The sequence below is a fragment of the Microtus oregoni genome, unplaced genomic scaffold, assembly GCF_018167655.1.
Source record: "Microtus oregoni isolate MIOR12 unplaced genomic scaffold, Mior012 000003F_ref0000135, whole genome shotgun sequence".
NCBI lineage: Eukaryota > Metazoa > Chordata > Mammalia > Rodentia > Cricetidae > Microtus > Microtus oregoni.
Window position 1 is genome coordinate 65,081,490 of NW_024543062.1, and position 18,664 is coordinate 65,100,153.

At 42.3% G+C, this 18,664-nt stretch overlaps 1 protein-coding gene across 4 annotated transcripts in view; it reads right to left on the reverse strand.

Moving 5' to 3' along the window:
* Ppp1r12b (protein phosphatase 1 regulatory subunit 12B) overlaps nt 1–17,783 on the reverse strand; it is a 212,126-nt gene extending 194,343 nt beyond the window's left edge. For all 4 annotated transcript variants that reach the window (XM_041648025.1, XM_041648023.1, XM_041648024.1 and 1 more), the window contains exon 1: nt 17,350–17,783. In XM_041648025.1, the coding sequence (XP_041503959.1) occupies nt 17,350–17,640 (291 nt within the window). In that variant the 5' untranslated portion in view covers nt 17,641–17,783. The remainder of the gene's footprint in view (nt 1–17,349) is intronic.
* Between the last annotated feature and the right edge of the window lie 881 nt (nt 17,784–18,664).

Sequence of the window (18,664 nt, forward strand, 5' to 3'; positions counted from 1 at the left end):
TAAAAATTTTAATTAATAAAGGATAAAGTCAATAAAATATTAAGTGGCCAAAAGGGTAAGAACGAAGGACAATAAGGCACCGTTCTCATAGAATGGCAGGAAAGCAGAAGGGTATGCCACTCAAAGAGAAGAAGGGGAGAAAAGAAAGGTAGTCCGTAGTTTAAAAGAGAGCTAAGAGTGAGCGGTCTTCTGGCAGCTGTTTTCATTTTGAAGAAGGCAAACATTAGGGCCTGAGTTATGTCTCAGTGGCAGAGCACAGACCCAACGTGTGTAAGGCCCTTGGTTCGGTACCTGTGCTGACCAGACAACAGATTGATCAGAGCTGCTTCAACAATGGAAGGAGAAAGCAAGGGACAAAAGAATGGTGACAGAAATCTAGAGACAACTGTTTAGTATTATCCTGCAAAGACTGGTGTCAGCCGATATGACAGGGAAGGAATGAGGAATGATATCACAGACAGTCTGAAGGTGTGGAGGACAACTACCGAATGTCTTTTGGGGAGAAGGAACTAGACAAAAGTAGATGACTAAGTCAGCTGTTACAGGACAGAAAGTGACCGTGGTTGGAATAAGTAAATGAGTAGCAGAGTAAAAATGAGTAACAGAGGTAACAAGAACTATAACAACCTTAGTGAATTGTAAATGAGAGAACTTTATTTTATTTAATAAAACACAGATAAGTACTTAAATTGTGCCAGTGTTCTGAGTACTTCACACATTAACTCAGTTATTTCTCATAACAACCCCATCGCTTGAAATTGTTATTACCCTCATTTCACCTACAATAAAATTAAAGCACAAGATTAAGTGAACTATACAAAACACCTAAGTGTCAGAATCAGGATTCACATCAGGTGCTACTGCCTGGGTCTGTGCCACTCCACTGTGCTGCCTCTTAAATACAGAAGGCCATGTATGTGTTATAAAGCCAAATAGGGAATATTATAAAATTTTACCTAGCACTACTCAGAAGCTTAGGACAGCAGGACTAGCAATAGGCAGAGAAATACAATGAACCTTACAAACTCAATGAAGGGGATGGAGGGATGGATTAGTGGTTCGAAGCACTTGCTGCTCCTCTAGAGGACCTGAGTTCTGTTGCCAGCATCCATGTCACAACCACCTTGAACTCCAGTTCTGGTAATCTGATAGCCTCTTCCGGCCTCCTCTGGCATCCACACATATGTGGCATACATTCACACAGCTGTATTGATGTGGGAGGGTCCAGCTCACTGTGGGCAGTGTTGCCCTCCCTTCTGAGCTGGCCATCCTGGGTGCTGCAGGAAAGCAGCCTAACCACGCCGGGAGCAAAACAGTAAGTAATATTCCTCCATGGTCTCTGCATCAGTTCCTGCTGTGAGTTCCTAGCCTGACTTCCCCAGATGATGGACTATAAGCTGTAGGATAAAATAAACAATTTCCTCCTCAAGGGTTTTTGGTCAAGGTGGTTTATGACAACAATGGAAACCTAATGAAGACACAGGCACAAAGAAAAATATTTTTTTAAAAAAAATCTCAATGATGTTGAGAGTACTTATAAAATGATACACAGTGACAACTAACAGACTGAGGACCTGGCTAATTCTTATTTTCCTCTCTGCCACCCCTCTCCCCAGGACTTCAGAGGCTTGCCTTGAACTGGTGATCTTCCTGCCTCCACTTTTTGTTGCTGGAACCAAGAGGCATGCAGCCACCTCACCAGAGTTGTCTGATTTGATCTGTATCTAATTCCACACTCTAATCGTTCGTGAGACATTATCAGTTTGATAACCTTACCTCACAGAGTAAGTGCTTAAAACAAGCTTCACTCTTCCCCTACACCAGTTTCCTTGCTTGTGTTCCCTATCTGCATTCACACTGGAGTGCAGAAAAAGCCACATGAAAAAGGACTGTCTTCTTATCCCTAACCATGTTATCTTATCCCAGTGATTTTATCTGGTCTTGTGCTGCAGAATGGATCCAGTTCATAATGCCTGCTACATAATGCACTAAGCTACATCCCAGATGTCCAATTGTGTATCTTGTTTTCCTTTCCTTAAATCAATGCACCCAACACAATCTTCCCAAACAAATCCTTTAAAATACTGCCCTTTACACCTTACTTCACTGCTCCAAAATGCTCAGCAGCCTTACTAAATATACATCGTTTGAGAAGACCCATTTGCCAGGAACTGGCAATTGAACTCAGGCTCTTGAGAACTGTTACATTAATTTGTCAGTTTATTTATTTATAAATTGTAATGTATTCATTATTCAATTATCCTACTCAAACAACTGATCTCCTTTTCCATGTAATTTTGTCTTGTTAAAGTTTCTAAAGGAAGAAAATGTTTACATTTTTTAAATCCACTGACACCTAAGATTTGGTGCTGAGTACTTAAAAAAAATCCTTTGTTTTCCTTGACCAACAATTTCCCAGCATTCAAATGTGAGTCTCAGTGTGTGTATCAGTGTGTGTATCAGATTGATACACAATGTGCTCTGGTTTGTCCATTATCTTACTGTAACTTCAATGACCCTATCTGTATTTTTTACTATAAATTAACAACTTGAAGCATAATTTATATAGAAAAATGATAAAAGTTAACTGTCCTTAATTGTCACGGGCTGTACTGTCTCACTATAAAGACTTTGTTTATGCACAGGCCCTAAGCTATACTAAGGTCTGCCTCATCCTAACTACCCTTCCCACATTTCTAGCAGTTCAGTCAATACATAGTTTCAGTTTGCAGGCACCTGACTCCAATGCTGTTACTCAGCAAACTGGCTTAAGTCTCAAGAACTCTCAGCAACAGCTGCTTTATTCCTCAGAGCTGCACTCCAGACGCAAACACATCCCAGAGAATGCCAAGGATCGAAACTCTTCAAAATTTTCCACCAGCATTTCTACCTAACTTGTGTTTTCCTTCTAAGTTCTCTTGTTCTTAAAACACATAAGAACATGCTATCAAAAGTGAAATTCCCTATGTGCCCCAGCTAACCAAAGTCTAACCAATAAAATCTAAAACAAGAATCAATTACTAAGAGTGGTCAAACATGGGAAGCGAAGGTAAGTGGGTCTCTGTAAGTTCAAGGGCAACATGGTCTACAAAACAAGTTGTAGGCCAGTCAAAATTATATGGTAAGATCCTGTCTCAAGAATTAAAATAAAAAGCCCAACCAATAAAAAACACCAATTATTAAGAAAAAATTAAATACTTTGAAGCAAAATAAATTACAAGAATATAATATAAATGCAGTTTCCAAACTAATTATTCTCTTAGTGACTCCCATATGAAATCCAATCTCAAAACAAATAAATAAATGCAATTTTTTCCCAGCATGGAGGTTCATACCTATAATCCCATCACTTGGAGGCTGAGTCTAGTCAAGAAGATTACCAAAAGCTCAAGACCAGTCTGGGACACATAATAATTCCATGAGACCCAATCTCAAAACAACTCACAGACCAACCTACACTATAATATGAGACCCAGTCTCAAAATAAAAATAAAAACAAAACTAGGGTAATTTCAACAAATGGTATTGGGAAAGATGTATGGTCACAGATGTACAAAAGAATGAAGCTGGTCCCCTACCTCATACCGTACAAAAAAGTTAACACAAAGGCCTAAAGACCTATGCAACTTTTGGTGGGGGAAACACAGCTGTAAATCTTCAAGACCTTGGATTATTATATTTATTTCACTATTTTACATGTTTGAGTATTTTGCTTCCATGTATGTACATGTACCCCATGTGTGCCTGGTGCCTGCAGAGGTCAGAAGAGGGTGTCAGACTCCCTGGACCAGAGTTACAGACAGTTATGAGCTGCCATATGGATGCTGGGAATCTTACGCAGCCAATGCTCTTAAGCACTGAGCCAACTTTCCAACACTTGGATCATTTCTTAAACAACACCAAAAGCACGGGCTTGGTTTGGAGTGATGACTCAGTGGGTAAGAAGCCAGGTGTCCCACAAGTGCCTTAAACTCCATCTCTATGGGGAGTGTTCCTAAAATTTCTTCCTTAGAGGAGAGACATAAACAAGGTCTACCCCTCCTCCTAAGGTTTCAACAACAAACCAAAAGTATGATTCCACCAGAGATCACTCTGGAAAACCAACGAGTTTACTGGGCTTCCTTACAGAGCATAGGTGAGGGGTTACTTACAGGAGTTTAGTTTTTCCTTCCCAAAAAGGCAAGGCCAGAAAGTCTGTACCCAGAAGGCATGATGGTTTTCCCATAGCCACATAGATGGAAGCACTCCCCCTCCCACTCTGTGGCCCCTCCCAGAGGCCACATGCAGTTGGGGCAGAACTGCGTACAACAGGTTAGTCTGAAGCAACTGGATGCTCAGGTGAAGGTCTGGTGACCCTCTCTGCCCTCTGTTAGGGGAAGGAAACAGTCAACAAGCCCAGCTAGTATGCTCTTTAGCAAGACACCCACAGCTGAAATGGGAGTTGTAGTTGTTTGGCTCACAGACAGTTGTGAACAACAGGAGCCAACACCCTCTTTTGGCCTCTGTACACAAGTGCACACATATGCACATATACTTATAGATATAACACAAAGCATAGGCTGAAAAAGTAGGCAAATTTGTGATCATCATCAAAAGTTAAAACATTAAAGTTTTTGCTGCGGGAGCTCCTTCCACTCCTTCAGCCAATGGTCTTTGAGATACCAGCCCACTGGGACATGGTCTCTTTCGCTTTAAAAAGCAGCAGCAGCCCTCGTCTCGCTTTCTTACTTCGGACTCCTGTTTCGGCAACTAAACTCCTTTCCTGGTCGTGTAGACGGTGTTCTGTAAGTTTTCCCCCCTCAAATAAATAACCCCTTTATAATTCCAAACTGGTGTGGGATTGTTTCATGCATTAAGTTTTTAAAAACATCACAGCTAATTGATCTAATAACTAACGGAAAATCCAGGATTTAATCAGGTATGATGACTGATGCCTGTAACCCCTGCAGCACACAGAAGTCTAAGACAGAAAGATCAACTCTAGTCAAGGCAAACCTGGTGTACACAGTGAGTTCCAGGTCAGCCAGGGCTACATAGTGAGACCCTGTTACAACACAAAAGCAAACACACAAAATCTGAGATTTAATAAACCGGTAACCAGCATAGTTCAGGCCAACTTCACTTATGATCTTCCTCCTACTTGCTCCTCGAGAACTGGGGTTTATAGGCATGGGACACTGCAGCCAGCTAACTTTTAGAAACAGCCTTCCTACTATAATTACAAATTGATTAGGAACCAAAATGAGGGAAATCTTATTCAGAACATAAACAAAAATAACAAAATTCTAGCCAGGCAGTGGTGGTACACGCCTTTGATCCTAACACTCGGTAGGCAGAGACAGACAGATCTCTGAGTTCGAGGTCAGCCTGGTCTACAGAGCGAGTTCTAGGTCTGGCTCCATAGCTACTGAGAAACCCTGTCTCGAACCGCCCTCCCCAAAAAAATCCAACTGCTATTCAAGCCACAATACTTGTAGCAGACACCCTACTTGAGACACTGTGACTCTTTAGCTAACAGACTGCCAAAAGCCAGGGTTTCTTACCCAAGGAAGAGAGTTTATATCAAAGCAGGTATTGGTGGCTACACATCCTGCCCCCTTCCCAGCTTTCTCCCTGAGAGTCAGAGAGCCTGGCTTCAGGCTTGTTTGGTGAAATTTTCTTTCACCTTTGAAAAGTATGAGAAGAAAGTGATGTCTGGGCAGGTAAGAGCAGTTACTCTACTACTCTACTCTTAAGAGGATTAAGTCATCCACATGGGACTCCTGTCCATCAGAACTACAGTTCCAGGGAATTTAACACCATCTCTGACCTCTGAAGAAACCACACAGGCACATGGGGCACACACATACACGCAGACAAAACATTCATATATATATAAAATAAATAAATCTTTGTCAGGCATAATGACACCTGCTATTACTTAAAGGCCAGCCTGATCTACACAAGTTCCAGGCCAGCCAGACAAAGCTACATAGTGAGACTCTGTCTTAAAGAAAAAAATCTAAAAGAAGAGACCCCTTTTCTGACACATGGGTCCTGATTTCCTCTCTGAACAGAAGAAACAGATAAGTAGTGTGGGGGATGGGAGAATAAGGTAGAGAAAGGAGTATGAGGAAGGATAATTAACGCTGAAGATCTTTGAAAATGCTATACAGAAGGGTTAGAGAAATGGCTGTTTTCCCAGAGGTCCTGAGTTCAATTCCCAGCAACTACATGGTGGCTCATAACCATCTGTAATGAGATCTGGTGCCCTCTTCTAGCCTGCAGACATATATGCAAGCAGAACACTAATAAATAGAAAAATCTTTTTAAAAATGCCATACAGAAACCTACTTTAGAACTTTCCAAAATATACATATATACAATATTTTTAAAAAAGGTTTAAAATGGAGTTACCATATATTGGTGAGTGGGGGAATAGCTACTCTCTCAGATGCTATTAGCTATCAAATAAAAGTCCAGAGCCAGGTATGGACTACCTATTTTCAAAATGCTGACCCGCAGGGATCCCATAACCCCACCCCCAAACATTACAGGCTACTGCCACTGTTCTTGGTTACTCTCCAGAACCTGAGGATAAGACCTACTGCCTGCCTGGTACAGTGGTGCATGTCTTTAATCCCAGACCTTGAGAAGGAGAAGCAGGAGCATCTCTGTAGTTTGGGCTATACAGTGAGTCCAGGAAACCAGAACTGCATAGAGAGAAAAAACAAGCAAGACCTTATTGCTTGAGATGCCACCTGCTTGAGTGCAGTACCAGCCTGGAGGCTTCACTTCTCCTGGCTAGCTTTCATGGTGCTAGAAAACTCGATGCATGGCAATGGTGTGAGGGAGTTTAATGGTGCGGGGGCAGTGACTGATAATAATCAGTACCAGTCAACTGTAAACCCTAGAGATACAATAAACACTGGCCTGGCAAGACATTCCCCTTGCCCACTACAGTGACTAAAGCAAGATTAATAAAAACTCACAGTCAGAAATTGGGGTTCAAACTGAAAATCTGAAAAGCAAATCAGCCAGCCACTGGCTCTTACCTTGACCTTAGTCTGAAATGGCTATCCTGCCTTCCAGAATCTCAGAATGAGACTGTCTGTTGAGGGCTGTTTCCTCCCATTTTATAATCCTCTCTAGGGCTGGGTTAAAGGTGTGCACCATCATCATTAAAGGCATGCACCATCCAGTGCCTATGGCAACTAGTGTGGCTACTGGAATTAAAGGTGCGTGTCATTATGGCTACTGGGATTAAGGGTGCATGTTACCATAATCTGGTCTGTAAGGCTGACCAGTGGGACTGTTTTACTCTCAGATCTTCAGGCAGTCTTTATTTATTAAAATATAATTGAAATGCCACTACAGTAACAGGATTGTTATGAGAATTACCAACCACTGCAATTGTAATCCTAGCACTCAGGAGACAGAGGAAGGAGAATCATGTGTTTGAGGGCAGCCTGGCTATGCAGGAAGACACCGCATTAAAAAAAAAATCCACAATTAAATAAATAGAAGCGACATAATACTGCTATATACTACTTATGTTTTATTGTTATGGTTTGTGTGTTTGTGAGTGAGGTTAGAGATTGGGAGCCAAATTAGAGCCTGTACAAGTACAGTACTCTACCACTGAGCTAGTAGAACCCCAGTCCCAGTGCTGCTAATTTCTTCATGGTGCATTTAAGCCTCTTAAGAAGTATTCTAGATTGGTTGGGAGGAAAGAATTGGATTTAAAGCCTGCTCCATAAGATGATGAAGCCCATGTCTGATACTGTTAACTGGGCCAAAATCCTATGGTCGAATACGTCATGGGCCCTAGAGAAGAACCCAGTAGCACTACTATTCGCTAAATGGTCATAATAATAAACTGCTCCCAAATTCTTCTTTATAATTGGTACATTTCTCAACCATGATCAGTGAAGATTCTTTTTGCAGTAGATGGCAAATAATTCAAAGATTCACAAATGGCTGGTGTGCAGAAAATAAGAAATTATAGAGTGCTCAGCTTTAAATGGGACATCTGTATCACACACACACACACTCACACACATGCACACACACACACGCACACACACACACCAAGGAACAGAGCTCATTACAGAAAAGGGGAAGAAAGATTCTAAGAACAAAGGAAGCAAATGTCTGAGGTGAAAGGTTTTTGCTAGACACAATAGCACAGTTGCACATATGAACTCACAATGGCTAGGATTACATGCACAAGATCAAGCCAACCAAATCCCAGTATGGACTGGGGAGAGGGGCACTCCTGAAGTCCCACTAATAGCTAGTATGCCATTGGTGGTGGTTGACAGCTACTGAGAGAGGGAGAGTCAATTTTCTTCAGGGTAATCGGTCCTGGGCTATGCTCCAGTACAGACACACACCCATGAATACAGAAGGGCTCAATGAATATTAATTTAAAAAAGAGAGATCACATGAAATTGAGAGGAAAAAGTGGGGAAGGCAGGGAGAAATGGGAGTAAAGTACATGGGACATGGGTCAAAACACATATACATTTATAAATATTTAATAAAATAGTTAATAAAAATATAATACAATTTTACAACTCCCAAATCTCCAATGTATGAAACGAGCAATACAAATGTCATTTTCTGAGTTAGTCCTGATGACATAAACCTATAATCTCAGCTACCTGGAAGGCTGAGACAGAGAAATGCAGGTTCAAGACCTGCCTGGACTACAAAGTAAATTCTAGGCAAGCTTGGGCAATTTAATGAAACTCCGTCTTAAGATAAAAGGGAGGACTGGAGACGTAGTTCCGTGAAGAGCGCTTATGTGGCATGCATAAAGCCTTAGGCTAAATCACCAATACCACTACAAGAATTTTTTCTATATATACCATGACATAAAAGAAGTAGTAACTAGGCACCGTGGTGTATACCTGTAACTCTAAAGCTTGGTAGAGGCAAGAGGATCACAAGTTCTAGGCTACAAAACAAGATACTATCTTAACTAAAAAGGGGGGGAAGATAGCAAGTTGAAATGTGAATTTTATTTTACTCTGTTTTTAAGTTTTTAAATTACATTAGTTGTAATTAGTTTGTGTGGGGAGATGATACAACAGCACACATGGGGAAGTCAGAGAACAACCTGTGGGAATCCATTCTTTCCATCCAAAGGTAGGTTGCACCTTTACCCTCTGAGCCATCTCACTAGCCCTAATTTTTTTTATATAAAAAGAATTTCTGGGCTGGAGAGATGGCTCAGCAGTTAAAAGCACTGACTGCTCTTCCAAAGGACCTGGGTTCAATATCCAGCACCACACACATGGTGGCTCACACCTGTCTGTAACTCTAGTTCCAGAGGACCAACACCCTCATCTGGCCTCCAAAGGCACACATGATGCAGACATATTCATTCAGACAAAACAGCCATAGACATCACTTTTTAATTATGTGAAAGATTTTAATTAATAATTAGGCCTGGCTTGGTGGTGCAGGCCTGTAACCCCAGGTACATGGAAGGCTGAGAGAGGAAGATTAGAAGTTTAGAAGCTCTAGTCCTGTCTAGGCTACAGAGTGACTTCAAGGCTAGCCTGGCAACTTAACAAGACCTTGTCTCAAAAGAGAGAGAGAGACAGAGAGAGAGAGAGAGAGAGAGAGAGAGAGATCAGATTTCTAATGATTCAAACACAGAAGTATTTTATAGAAATAGAACAGGAAAATACTATTTTTTGGAAAAGCCTTATTGTAAAATTTACATGCTAAACAGAAATATGAAATTCATCAAAAAAAAGGGGGGGGCTGGAGAGATGGCTCAGAGGGTAACAGCACTGGCTGCTCTTCTAGAGGTCCCAAGTTCAATTCCCAACAAACACATGGTGGCTCTCAACCATCTGTAATGAGACCTGGTGCCTTCCTTGCCAGCAGTACATTGTATGCTTAATAAATAAATAAATCTTTAAAAAAAAAGAAATTCATCATATGTCAAAGTTTTCTTTATTTAAAGGCCTTCAGCTAGGTTCAGGGATATGTGTCTATAGTCCAGGTTACTCAGAAGCTGAGGTGGGAAGGTCTCCAAAGACCAGGAGCTCCAGACCAGCCAGTGCAATATAGCAAAACCATTCTCAAAAACAAAACCCTTGAGCCTTGGTGATCCTGTCATGAAATGGCAACAGCATATCGCAAAGCAGGACAGCCTCTGTTCTTACCTGAAAGCTGCTGCCCTCGTGATTATGGTCTGTTTTAGTGTCTGCTAAGCGCTCACACTCCCCAGCTGCTGACTTAACACTCATTAATGACGCACAGGAGCTCTCTAGCAGGTGACCTGACCCTCAACAGCTGGATGCAGCTTGGCCACTCTTCACAATCACTGTCCCTTACCCCGAGTGATTTATAATGAGGAGAGTCGTTCTTCTGCCCTCATTTTTCATGTTATTTACTGTCAAGGCAGTCTCAATGTGGGGAAGAAAAGTCAATATGAAACAACTCATAAAATTGAAGCTTCATCCATGGGACACTAACACGGTCTGTCTGAGCATATTAAAGTCCTATCTCACATTTCTGTCACCAACAACTTTTTCTTTCTTTTTTTTCAAGACAGGGTTTCTTTGTGCAGCTTTGAAGCCTATCCTGGAACTAATTCTTGTAGACCAGACTGACCTCGAGCTCAGAGAGAGGCACCTGCCTCTGCCTCCTGTGTGTTGGGATTAAAGGCTGTGCCAACACCACGGGGCCTGTCACCACCAAATTTAAAAAAACAAACAAACAAACAAAAATCTTAAAACAAATGTTGCCAAGAAGTTAAAATAAAAAAAGAAAAATCATAAACTGCCTCACATGAAATGACTATACACAAATAGGGCACAGCTCCTAAAACCAAACAACACACTGTAAAATCCACATTCAGTTAGAGAAGCAGATTTTTCCTTAACCTCAAAGAGCACAAGAAACCAGCCAACCCAATCTCCATATGAATGCTCCAAATGTCAGCTCCATTTCGGAGACAAGGCCATCACTTGCCCACACTTGGCTGCCTAAAAGCTGCCACACTCAGTGTGGACGCTGCCCATCTTCTCCCTCAAGAGGCCGGCAGAGTTTTCTGAGTGTAGGGGGTTTTGTTTTAAGACTTTCAAGTTTTTTTTCACTACTTTGTGGAGCATGGACTAGTGCTTGTCATGAGGCCAAGAAATCTTCTTTTTTTAAGATTTATTTTTATTTTATGTGTTTGAGTGTTTTGTCTGTGTGCCACATACAAGCTTGGTGTCCACAGTGGTCAGAAGAGGGTGTTGGACCCCCTCGAACTGGAGTTATGTTTGTGAGCCACCATGTGGATCCTGGGAACTGAACCTAGGTCCTCTGGAAGAGCAGCCAGTGCTCTCCACAGGAAGTCATCTCTCAGGTCCTAAGAAATCACATTGTTGAACTGGAATTTTGAACAATGTTTCAAAATAAGAGGAACAGAGCAGACTGAACACGGGTCAGGGCAGAGCACTTGCAAAGCAAACAGAAGGCCCTAGTGAAGAAAGCCGTGGACAGACAACAGGTCTTAGAACACAGCAGAGAAACGGTGCTCCGCTGTCAGCATCATCACACTGTACATATGTCCCACACTAAACTCTTGGGCATCACATCAAGCCTTTCAACAGTCCATAGACTACACCTGAATTAGCCACTTTATTCACAATTCTTACAGAGTACTTTCTCATATCTATTGTAATGAGCACTCTCATGTGAGAGTCAGTGCTCTCCTTACCCATGTGTGTTCCTGCTGCTCTGTTGGCGGCAAGCACCTGTACACACTGGGCCATTTTGCTAGCCCATTTTTTTTTAGGCTTTTTATTATGAAATACTTAAAAATACAAAAATAGGATGGTTTGATGATTCTCAAATAATTAATTCAACACTAAACTTGTCCCTTTCATAAGTCCCTCAACCCAACCCAATATAGATCTTTTATAGCCAATTACAGACATCATATAATTCTATTTACAAGTATTTCAATTTGCAAATTGCAAATGTCTCTAAGAAATATATATTAAGTAAAAGCAATCACAATTTCAATAGTTTATCCAAATATCAAATGAGAGAGGACAGTGTGTGTGTGTGTGGGGGGGGGGGGTTATCATAGGACGAAGAGGAGTGAGAGTGGATGCCCCAAGAGTCTCCTGATTAAAATCATAAAATGGTCAATAGTGTTTAATTTTCTCTGTTCTCAAATTTTTAAAATAAATTTTGTAGAGTCAGCCCAGTGGTGGCACATGCCTTTAATCCCAGCACTCTTGAGGCAGACCCAGGAGGATCTCTGTGAGTTCATGGCCAGGCTGGTCTACAAACCAAGCTCCAGGACAGCCAGGGCTACACAGAGAAACCTTGTCTCGAACAAAGCAAACTAATAAGCTTATCAGAATCATGTTCCAAGCAAGACTCGTATCTGTTGGCATGTATCTTAGGATTCTCATGGGTTATGATTCCTCTAGGGAGGAAGGACTGAACTGCGAGGTAATAATAGTGTGGTGTTCATAATGGTGGAAGTTATATACCCGTGGCAGAACTCTCAATCAAAGGGTGAATGTTACAACCTATATAATCTTAGGACAGACAAGGTGAAACACACCTATAATCCTAGAAGTCAAGAGGCTGAATTAGGACCATAGCAAGTTCAAGATCAACCTAAATCATATGATGAAATTCTGAAAACGTTTATAGCAACTTGGAAATAACCTGAATTTACTAACACACACACACACAAGTGCACACATGTGCGCACAAACACAAATAAAAAAATATTTAAAAAATAAATAATAAAAGTGAAAATAACCAACGAATAGGTATTGTGCCATATGCCTATAATCTCCGCACTTGTGATGTGGAGTCAGGAGGCTGAGTATTTCAGTTCATCCTCTCTACAAACTAAGTTCTAGACTAGCCTGGACTATGTGAGACTGTCTCAGAGAGGGGAGGGGAGAGGAAGCAAAGGAGAGGAGGTTCAAGGAGATGTGGTTCAGCAGGTAAAAGCAGTTGCCCGACAAGCCTGATGACCTGAATTTGATCCCTGAAATCCAAGGTAGAAGAGAACCAACTCCTGCTCTCCTCTGACCTTACACACCAAGCTATGGCACTTGTGTATACACACACGCGCGCACTCACACACACACGTGCGCGCACACTCACACACACACACGTGCGCACACAGAGAGAGAGAGGGGGGGGGGAAGGTAAAGGAGAAGGGGAAAAGAGAGAAATAAAAAGAAAGGAAGGGAGAGAAAGAAGGAAGAGGGGTGGAGAGGGAAAGAATATGAATAAAAAGAAGAGCAAAGAGATATTTGGGCAGGGAACAAATACAAATGAGAGTCAATTCCATGTGCACTTCAGAACAACAGAAGAAAAAATCCAGTGTTCAAATCTGACTGGTGAACAGAGGCATGGACACTTGGGACTAATACTCACAGGGCAAGGGACCAGGTGCCCACCATAGCCTGGTGCATCACAGTAAACAGTGCAACACAGGGGGCTGGAGAGATGGCTCAGAGGTTAAGAGCACCGCCTGCTCTACCAAAGGTCCTGAGTTCAATTCCCAGCAACCACGTGGTGGCTCACAACCATCTGTAATGGGGTCTGGTGCCCTCTTCTGGCCTGCAGGCATAGACACAGACAGAATATTGTATACATAATAAATAAATAAATAAAAACAAAAAAAAACAGTGCAACACAGTACTCTATGAAATGATGTGGGATGGAGGACAGCTCTACAAACACAACCCTGAAAGAACCAACAGGATTTTCCAAATCCCATACTGCTGTGGGTCAGACACTAAGCAGTTAATTCAATAATGGAGGCAAGGTTTAAGATACCTCGCAGATGGAAGAAACTATGAGGGGAATAAGTTGGTAACTGGAATAAAAGAGAAGGGACTAAAAGACAAGCCTTATTTTTACATATAAATTAGCACATCAGATAAACTCTTTTATATTGAACTGAACTTACATTCATCTTAGTCTTCCCCCACCTCCCACTGAATATAAATTATAAATTGTTCGACCTTCTTCCTCTCATCTGCCCCATTCTTCATGTCTCTTCCACAGAAATAAGCAATTTTAACTTTTCTAAGTTACATGATCACCTGAAGCAGTTCTAAAATGCACAGGTAAGCCAAGCAGTGGAAAAGAAACATATAAACCAGTAAGTTGTCTGAATTGACATCAAATTTTTGAATAGATTAATCTTTACCTGAATTTACCTAGTATTGAGTATATGCATTCAATTCAACGGCTAGGCCTGAAAATATGAAGGAATTTTTCTATTATACTCGTAGATAAAAAAAAATATTTAATAGCTTTCATCCCCTTCCTTTCCTACTTCAAGAAATTACTGAATGTAAAGAGTGCAACTAATACACAGTGCACTCACATCCAGGCTGCTAGCGAAGAGAGGAGGGCACCAAGGCAGCCAGTTTCTTGATAAAGGCAGACAGAACTGAAAGGGGAGGGTCTATCATGAGAGACAGAACTGGAAGGGAGGGTCTATCATGAGAGACAGAACTGAAAGGGGAGGGTCTATCATGAGAGACAAAACTGGAAGGAAGGGTCTATCATGAGAGACAGAACTGGAAGGGGAGGGTCTATCATGAGAGACAAAACTGGAAGGAAGGGTCTATCATGAGAGACAGAACTGGAAGGAAGGGTCTATCATGAGTGACAGAACTGAAAGAGGAGGGTCTAGGGGCTGGAGAGATGGCTCAGTGGTTAAGAGCGCTGCCTGCTCTTCCAAAAATCGTGTGAGTTCAATTCCCAGCAACCACATGGTGGCTCACAACCATCAATAATGAGATCCGGTGCCCTCTTCTGGCCTGTAGGCATATATGCAGGCAGAATACTGTATAGAAAAATAAATTTTTTTTTTAAAAAAAGAGGGTCTATCATAAGTGACAGACAGAACTGGAAGGGGAGGGTCTATCAGGAGTGACAGACAGAACTGGAAGGGAGGCTCTATCATGAGCGACTTCCCGGAGTAATATTCAAGTGTATGGGAAGGACTAAACATAGCTAGTAGAGTCACTTTAAAGGAAATGAGGCTCAGCTGGTAAACAGAATTGTTGAGCAAGCCTGCCAACTGAGCTCCATCTCCTGAACCCTGAACTCACAATGGAAGGAGAAAATTTAAGCTGTCCTTTCAGCTCTACACACACAGGATGGCACACACACCTGCACTCATACACATACACACAAACACACACACTAACCAAAATAAAAACAACCAACAAAGTTACAGAGTTATACTAAAAATAATAATAGTTCTTAATTAATGTAAAGGTGGAGAATGATTGAAGAAGACATCCACCTGACCTCTGCCCTTCACAAATATGGAGAATTCACCCTTCCAAAGAGTTCAAGAGTTTAGTTTAAGTCTTATTTAAAGTTGAATGTAGTTCTCTTAGTTTCTACCACAGTTTATATCTAGTTCCTTATTCGGAACTATGGGGCTTGTGATTCAAATCAATACTCACAGGCAACTGCTCTCCTTCCTGGCTTTTCACACACTCACACTCACACAGACACACAGACACACACACACACACACACTTCACAGGCAACTGCTCTCCTTCATAGCTTTTCACACACACACACACACACACACTTCACAGGCAACCGCTTTTTTCCTAGCTTTTCTCACACACACACACACACACACACACTTCACAGGCAACCACTTTTTTCCTAGCTTTTCACACACACACACACACACACACACACACACACACACTTCACAGGCAACCGCTTTTTTCCTAGCTTTTCTCACACACACACACACACACACACACTTCACAGGCAACCACTTTTTTCCTAGCTTTTCACACACACACACACACACACACACACACACTTCACAGGCAACCGCTTTTTTCCTAGCTTTTCACACACACACACCTTCCCTTGGTTTCTGTTTCCTCTGCAGAGTGGGAGCCACATTATTACCAACTACACCCACTGCAGAAGAACACTACCAAGACTTACATGAGGGAAGACACGTGAAATCATTTTAAACAGCAGAGTACTATATAAACACTGGTTGTTATATATAATACTTTAAGTAGGGTGCTGAGGAAAACAGGATGGAGAGAATTTCCTTCCACATGAAAGAGCAATAAGAACAATTTTAAGCTATTAGCTAAATATATTTAAAGAGGGGCTTAATGTAAACTTGAATTATTATTTAAAAATGAAATCTTATGTGAATACATTCACTTTGTACAGAAAGAAAGAGAAAAGAAAGAGGAGCTGGGGATGTAGCTCTATTGGTAGAGTTCTTGTTTAGCATGCAAAAGACCTAGGCTTGATCCTCAGCACTGCAAAGACCGGGCGGGCAGTCCCAGCACTGGGAATATAGGGACAGAAGGATCAGAAGTTTAAGGCCATCGTCACCCTCATGGAGAGTTCTAAATCAACCTGAACTATATGAGATTTTGTGCTCAAAGGGGAGGAAAGAAGGAAGAAAGGAAGAAGGAAGGAGAAATGGGTGCCCAGCTCTCAGCTCACCCAAACAACTGATGAAGTTCAACTGGGGCGAGAGGGTGGAGTTACGACAGTCAGTATACAGAGAATATTGTTGCATAAGCGAGAGAAATCAAGGCGTTATTATCAAACTCTCAAATTACCTGAAATCCATATATATGTGTATATCTATATAAAGAAATGACTACATATATTATTGTTTAAGATAATCATTTCTATAGAGGGCTTCAGAAATAAAACTGAAAGTCTATTCCATAAGTTCTAGACAGAAATAATTCTGTCCCTGCCAGAAGTAGCACTGCTGCAAAGAAATTGAGACACCCATAACAATGAGGTCAAGGGTGTTCTAAGGGTGGCCTGGAGAAGGCACAAACCACACATCAGCAAAACAAGTGTCCTTTCAGAGGAGCCGCCCGTCTTAACCCCCTCCTGAGATTTCTCTTTAACTGTCCTAAGACGTTTTGATAACTGGGCCACACAAATAGAAAGTTGAGCTTATGAAAAGGTTATCAGGCTAACGACACTAAGTGTAAGCGTGAGCGACGTGAGGTACCGGCGCAAGACAGAAGTAAAGAGGACTAATCTATGGAGATAACACCAAGGACCAAATCATCAGTCACCATGACAACCCCATAGGTGGAGGGAAATACAAACACCGACCAGTCACCTGGGTGACACCAGTCCTTCGGGTAAAGACCCTAACCCTAGGGTCTGAAAAAGATTTGTGGCGTGGAAGGAAGTGTCCAAGAATGTACATGAGTTGACTGAAGTGGCATGGTCTTTGCAAGAGGGCTCCTCGATGACACTAAAATACTTCAGGTGGGGCAGTCGAAGGGTCACAGGCTTGCAAGCAAAAGACCCAGCAGACCGAAGGGGGAGTCCTACCTGGTGCAGGGCTGTCAAACCGTCCACGTTGACAGTGTTGATGTCCGCACCTCTTGCCAGAAGCTTTTTCACCTCGTCCGTGTCCCCGCTGGAGCAGGCAGCCAGAAAGACTGCACCATCCTCGAAGCGGACCCTGGGGCTCCCGCGTCTTGTCTGCAGCTGCCGCCCCGAGCCCTGTCGCTCCGCGGACTCCTGCTCTGTCAGCGAGCCCCTCCAGCGCCGCAGCTGCTCAGCCCGCCGCGCTCGAGCCGACTCTGCCCGCTTCCCTCCCAGGTGCTCCAGCTCCGCCATGGCTCGAGCCTCCGCAGCTGCTGACAAAACTACCACCACCAGAATGCTGGTAGCCTTGAGTGGCCGCCACCGCCTCCCTCGGAGGGCTTCAGCCGGGAAATGAAGGCGGAGGCCCCCGCGCCGCCATCTTTACTCCTCCAGCTACTAGCACCGCCCACTCACTCCTTTAGCTTCAGCACGCAGGCGCTACTCAAGCCCCGCGTCATCACGGGACTTGTAGTAAGAAACCTGGCCTAAGGGCACATTGTGGCCCTATGGGAACTACATATCCCTGGGTGCATTAGAAATTAGTCAAGGACAAGCACCCTTCTCTGCTGCTGGTCCCAGCACTTGTACCTTTACCCTGAAGCGGCAACTGTCTCCCCCGCACCAGCAGCAACCTCTTTCTCTAGGCATTTTGGGAATCGTAGTTTATTATTGTTGAGACCACTAACTAAACTTAGCTCCCTTAATTAATTTTTCCCTAAACACTTGAAGAGTGAAAAAGCAGCCGTAATTAACCTTCTTTTCTACAAGGGAGGACTAAACATAAACCAGAAGAACTAGAATTCATGTCCTGGTTTAACATCTAGTTTTATTAACATGTATTAGTTGTGAATGTACATAGGGAAAAACATGTATACACATACAATATTACAGTTTCACTTAAAGTATTTTCAATATGACATTTGTTCCAGTTTCATAAAGATTCCTGAGTGGTTGAAATTTTTCATCAAAAATGTGAAAATTATTAGATCATTATAAAGAGACGCTGTGTTACATAAGTGTAACATAAGAACACTTGCCCACTTCTCATTTTCTATTGGAATAAACTAGAAATCATACGTTGAAGAAATAAGCTGGTCTAAGCAGCTCACATCTGTAAAACTAAGAAGGCTGACATATGATTGCCAGGAGTTCTGGGGCAGCCTAAACTATATAGTTACCTCAAGGTCAGCCTGGGCTAAAGAGTGAGACTTTGTCTCAAATCCTTCCCCCCCCCCAAAAAAAAAGAGGGGGAGGGAAGAAAAATGGAAGGGAGAGA